This window comes from Myxine glutinosa, chromosome 4, assembly GCF_964187855.1.
Source record: "Myxine glutinosa chromosome 4, kmMyxGlut1.1, whole genome shotgun sequence".
Lineage (NCBI taxonomy): Eukaryota > Metazoa > Chordata > Myxini > Myxiniformes > Myxinidae > Myxine > Myxine glutinosa.
In genome coordinates, this window is record NC_136264.1 from 93,408,476 (window position 1) to 93,415,021 (window position 6,546).

The following is a 6,546-nucleotide window of genomic DNA, read 5'->3' on the forward strand; positions in this document are numbered from 1 at the left end:
TCCCACTTCCACACTCCCCCTGAAACCACTTCCACTGGTGTGCATTGACAGAAAGCAAAGCTCTCTTTGAAAGTGGGTGCAACTCTTAAGACTGTTCTGTGCAGAGCACCGTCTTACAGATGGTGGCATAAACCTGCTGTCACATCCGCAATTAGATTATGCATTAGATTATGATCCAATGTGCCATCACTGAAACAGAAAAGTCGGTGCTGCCCCAGGTGCAGTCACTGAAGGAAGCAATGCCCTGGGTTGATTGATATTGCTTACCCAGCAGATCTTGAATCAGTGACCACCAGATCATAAAAGCAGAGGCTCAACTCGTTGACCCAACCAATAACCCTCTACTTGCGGTTAGGTTGTATGATTACCTCTATCTGCTGAGGTGTGGATACAGCAATTTAGATGAGACAAATGACCTTGTACTGCGTATGTTTCTTTGTTTTTTTTACTGCGTAGCCCGTGGGGTAATGCCGCCTGGAACAACGTTTGTCTGTCCGTCCGGTGTATGTATGTATGTATGTCCCTTCCATCGGCATTTTGCGGGTTTATTCCCTTTAAAATCCCTTTTCTCTGCAACCGTTGGTCCGATTGACATGAAATTTTCACCATAGGAGGACCTTCTCCTGTGTAATTTTAAAAAGAGTAATTATGACGTCACATACCACGTGGTACAGGCGCCATCTTGGAAAAAAACCGAAAAACTTTGCACCTCTATCTCCAAAACTGCTCTGGAAAAAATTTAAAGGTGGCTAAAGTACCTACCCCATGGGGAATAACATATGTTAATGATGATGTCATAAGTGCCTTCATTATGACGTTGTGCTTCATCCGATCAGTATGAAATTTCTTGAGCGTGAGCTAGGGATAAATTGGCCGAGAAAAACAATTGATGATGTCATCGGTCACAGTTTGGCAGCCATATTTTTATGGCGTAGCCCATAGGGCAATGCCATCTGGAACAGCGCTTGTCTGTTCATCCAGTGTATGTATGTATGTCCCTCACAAACGTCCACCAACCAGAGCTGTGGATCTGGTCACGTGACAGGGGGACAGCAGATCCTCCACTCAGCAGATCCAAGCCTGGTTACTATCGGTCTTGTTTTTAGTTACATAGACCATCGGTCTTGTTTTTTCTTCCTTTACTTTGCAGTATACCAAGTTCCATACATTGATAAGAACATTCTCAGAGTAATTTTCTAACCTTCCCTATAAACCTTGTTTCGAAGTGTAATTAATAGCATCCAGATGACTTCCTCGTATTTCTGTGAGCAGTTGAGCAAGAGTTCACCTGTAAATAGCTCAGAGATCAAGAGTTTCTTCGCCATGTCTCCTCTCCCAGCCTCGGCCTAAGTGCCAATGAGATCGAGACTGTGGACGATGAGGCTTTCAAGGACCTCAAACACGTGAAGGAGATTCACTTGGATTCCAACCAGCTCACCGCTGTGCCACCTGGCCTTCCTGATCTCAAAAAACTGCAGGTAACGTCTCATTATGTTACCATCCATTTGCTTTTTATTTTCCTTGCAGAAATGGAGGTAATATACAATGTCTTTCCTCAAATAATAAAGCTTCTGTAGCCATTTAAAAATGCCCATCACTCACCAGAAACCACTCTTCCTTTTATAATGCACGTCTCTATTTTAATTACTTGTTATAATATAAATTGTTTCCCATCTGAATAATTATTTTATGATTTATTTTAATTCATTCAGTAATTCATCATTCATTTCTTGCATTATAATTCATTCTCACAATTGATTGCAATTGCCAGCTGAAGAAATCTCAGCAATTGATATAAGCGTATAATAGCTTAAAAGCATTGTTGGCTTCATTACAACAAACATTCGTGAGAACTTTCACTTTGGTAAAGCAAAATAATTCATAACACATGCACAACAAACTGTGTTGACCACCCTCTCGGCCCTTGACCTGCCCATGCCTCCAAAACTGACGAAAACAACAACCTGGACAGTTTCGAAGACACTTTTATTTTTTTACAGTTTCAAAAGATTTAATTGAAAATTATCAAAAAGTATTAAAATTCTCCCTTTTGGGCATGTTATCCATTTTCACAATTTGTTTATTATCCCCATAAGAACCAATAACACAATATAGTATAAAATGAACAAATTCCCCTTCAGAGCAAAATTGGTCAAAAAACTGTCAGCCATTTTAACTCCATTCATTTGGTTCTCTTCGGTCAATTTCTCCTTTTGATTATCCAATTTTCCAGATTATCTAACCTTGTGGTTTTTATGTTGCCAAACAACTTCTTTGCTTCAGCCAGACATACTCACATGACATTATGGAAATTGGATGATATGGCAGGGAAAAAGAGACATCTAGAATGGCACTCAGTAGAGAGCATACCTCCGCCTGGTTGGCCATATCACTCAATGGTGAAGTATCACTTAAAAATTTAAATAATTCTCATGTCTGAATCCATATTGATATCAACACCAAAATCGGATCTATTTGTCCTTGTCAGACACCCAACCGGTCCATCAAATTTCGTCCAAATCCATCCATAACTTTTTGAGATATCCTGCTATGTATCGTTTTTGGCCCTCTCTCTCAATGGTGAAGAATCACTTTAAAATTCTCGTAGCCGAATCCGAAACCAGATCTTCACCAAAATCGAATCATTTCGTGCTTGTCACATGCACAACATCTCTGCCAAATTTCGTCCGAATCCGTCCACAACTATTTGAGATATTTTGTTCATCAACAAACAGACAAACAGACAGGTGTGAAAACATAACCTCCATCCACCTTTTGTGGCGGAGGTAACTGGAAGGGCGCTCGGATTGTGGACCTCAAAAAGTTGTGGATGGATTCGGACGACATTTGGTGGACAGGTTTGGTGTGTGATATGGACGAAATGATTGTGGAATGCCGACAATGATCCACCTCCTCAACCAGGTCTCATGGAAACCTTTGTCCTTTTATCAAGGCCTCCTGGCCTTGTGGGTGCTCTCAGCCCTCTTCCTCCATGCTCCACCAACACCAGGTGAACCCACCTTAGGTCAATCCAAGAGACAAAGCCACACTTAGTCAACTCTAAAACTCCATGATCAGTTTGCCTTTACACCTTCCATATGAGGCCTTTGTGATCTTCTGATGGAAGAACCATCAGAAAATCATTCCGACAAGCCACCGTTTTGGTGTTCTGGAGAACTCATGTAAAATACCTTTTTAAACTTTTACTTTCTTTTGGAACTTTAACTCTGAAATGACAATTGTTTTTTTTTAACGAACAACTCATTAAAAAAAACCTGACGTGTCTTGCAGATGTCACATTGTAATTTACCACGTCACAAACAGCATTACTACTTCGAGAACATCCTTGCCTTTGCAAAACAATTTTGCAATTGATTAATTACAAGTTTCATGTACTTTTTTAAATTTACAATTGATTAATTACAATTATTTACAATTTTTCTAATAATTTTGAAGATTTTCTAATAGGACAATTTCTAATTCTAATTTCCAATTTCTAATTTTTCTAATAAGTTTCCAATTCCAATTGGAAAAATAGTTCCAATTTTCCAATTCCAATTTTCCAATTTTCAAAACAATACGTTTGATCCGTAATGTACTCAAACAGAATGACAGAATCATTTCGTCCTTGTTCCAATTTTCCAATTCCAATTCCAACAATAAAAATAGTTCCAATTTTCCAATCCAATTCCAACAAGAAAAATAGTTCCAATTTTCCAATTTTCCAATTCCAACAAGAAAAATAGTTCCAATTTTCCAATTCCAATTCCAACAAGAAAAATAGTTCCAATTTTCCAATTTTCAAAACAATAAGTTTGATCCGTAATGTACTCAAACAGAATGACAGAATCATTTCGTCCTTGTTCCAATTTTCCAATTTTCCAATTTTCAAAACAATAAGTTTGATCCGTAATGTACTCAAACAGAATGACAGAATCATTTCGTCCTTGTTCCAATTTTCCAATTCCAATTCCAATTCGAACAAGAAAAATAGTTCCAATTTTCCAATCCAATTCCAACAAGAAAAATAGTTCCAATTTTCCAATTTTCCAATTCCAACAAGAAAAATAGTTCCAATTTTCCAATTCCAATTCCAACAAGAAAAATAGTTCCAATTTTCCAATTTCCCAATTCCAATTCCAACAAGAAAAATAGTTCCAATTTTCCAATTCCAATTCCAACAAGAAAAATAGTTCCAATTTTCCAATTTTCCAATTCCAATTCCAACAAGAAAAATAGTTCCAATTTTCCAATTTTCCAATTCCAATTCCAACAAGAAAAATAGTTCTAATTTTCCAATTTTCCAATTTTCCAATTCCAATTCCAACAAGAAAAATAGTTCCAATTTTCCAATTCCAATTCCAATTCCAACAAGAAAAATAGTTCCAATTTTCCAATTTTCCAATTCCAACAAGAAAAATAGTTCCAATTTTCCAATTCCAATTCCAACAAGAAAAATAGTTCCAATTTTCCAATTTTCCAATTCCAATTCCAACAAGAAAAATAGTTCCAATTTTCCAATTCCAATTCCAACAAGAAAAATAGTTCCAATTTTCCAATTTTCCAATTCCAATTCCAACAAGAAAAATAGTTCCAATTTTCCAATTCCAATTCCAACAAGAAAAATAGTTCCATTTTCCAATTTTCCAATTCCAACAAGAAAAATAGTTCCAATTTTCCAATTTTCCAATTACAATTCCAATAAGAAAAATAGTTCCAATTTTCCAATTCCAATTCCAACAAGAAAAATAGTTCCAATTTTCCAATTTTCCAATTCCAACAAGAAAAATAGTTCCAATTTTCCAATTCCAATTCCAACAAGAAAAATAGTTCCAATTTTCCAATTTTCAAAACAATAAGTTTGATCCGTAATGTACTCAAACAGAATGACAGAATCATTTCGTCCTTGTTCCAATTTTCCAATTTTCCAATTTTCAAAACAATAAGTTTGATCCGTAATGTACTCAAACAGAATGACAGAATCATTTCGTCCTTGTTCCAATTTTCCAATTCCAATTCCAATTCGAACAAGAAAAATAGTTCCAATTTTCCAATTTTTCCAATTCCAATTGGAAAAAGTTCCAATTTCTAATTTCTAATTTTTCTAATAATTTTTCTAATAATTGTGAAGATTTTACAATTTTAGATTTACAATTTTACAATTGATTAATTACAAGTTTCATGTACTTTTTTTTTCCTTATATTTCATATACTTAGCTTTTAGAAAAAAAAATTAAACTACAACAAAGCTAAGCAAGTGAAATGACTGTTCTTCTGTTTCAGACGATTTTTCTGCACAACAACCAGATATCAAAACTGTCCAACGACTCCTTCTGCTCACTTAAGAGGAACTACAAGCGTGTCATGTACACGGTAATTAGCCTACACAACAACAAATTAAACGAAATTCCTCAAAACACCTACAGCTGCCTCAATGGACGAGGGTCTCTGCACTTGGGAAACTCCTAAATAATCTGGACCAGAAGCAACCCTCTTAACCCTGGTGGCAACAATTCGCCATGTCTATATACAGTACCTATCTATTCTTACTCTCATCAGAATCGATCGTTCATATTACTCAATGACAGATACTCAAAATACTTGCCCATAACATTCAATTACATTCTTAATGTATCCTTCTTCCCTGGGCTAACGTGGAATCGATAAGGTAATATTGAGCATGGAATGAGCACATGACACCTGAAGTTTAATGTAAGAGTTTAAAAAAATCCTCATCCATGTAATCACATCTCTAATCAATAAGTGCCACATTTACCATGGAGAACAATACGGTAAATGAAAAGTAGATTTTGTAAAATTGTTTGTCTTGATGAAAAAAACTCCCAAAATCATGTTTCTAATATGTCTGAGTTTAATTGCAGACATCACAGGACTGTAGTGATGCTTGACATTGTTGGAGTGCATGTTGTAGCAATTTGGTTCAGATTTCTTGAATTATTTTTCAGATTGCGAGTAATAACACAACGTGTCTGTGAAGGTTACATGTAAATGAAATCATACGTATGTAAGGTCATTTCATCTTATCAATCCTGATTCATCAAAATTATTTCTGAAGTAGTCCCAATACAAACCATGATTTAGTATTTGTCCGCACGTTTCCTTCAGTTGTTCATGATGTAATGGGAGATCTTTTTGTTGTCATGCTTGGTGAATGCTATGCTGGCAGGGCCTGCAGTGATTCGTTCCCTGTAAAGGATTCCATAAAGCTTCCTTGTACTCACTCATTGATCTCCTTCCTTTCTTAAAAACTGGTACAACATGGAAAATCACCCAAAAAAACAACCCAGCTGAGTATGCAGCCATAAGAAAACCTTGACAATCTTCTGGCCTGACATGGCTTGTAAGGAAAAAATTGAAAGGTTAATAAGGAGGAAAAACATCATAGAAGAGATCAAAATTAGGAGGGAGAGATGGATTGGTCGTGTGTTGCATCAAGGTATACCGAAAAGAGCAATGTGCTGGGCACCTGAGAGGAAGAGAAGGGTTGGATGGCTAAAAGAGACCCATGTGACATACAGTCGACAA

The 6,546-nt window shown here is 36.4% G+C and overlaps 1 protein-coding gene across 1 annotated transcript in view; it reads left to right on the plus strand.

Annotated features, from left to right (window-relative positions):
- LOC137424987 (decorin) overlaps positions 1–6,241 on the plus strand; it is a 65,019-nt gene extending 58,778 nt beyond the window's left edge. Inside the window, exons 8-9 of the mRNA XM_068112933.2 lie at positions 1,340–1,478; positions 5,284–6,241. Coding sequence (XP_067969034.1) covers positions 1,340–1,478; positions 5,284–5,469 — 325 coding nt within the window. The 3' untranslated portion in view covers positions 5,470–6,241. The remainder of the gene's footprint in view (positions 1–1,339; positions 1,479–5,283) is intronic.
- The last annotated feature ends 305 nt before the right edge of the window (positions 6,242–6,546 follow it).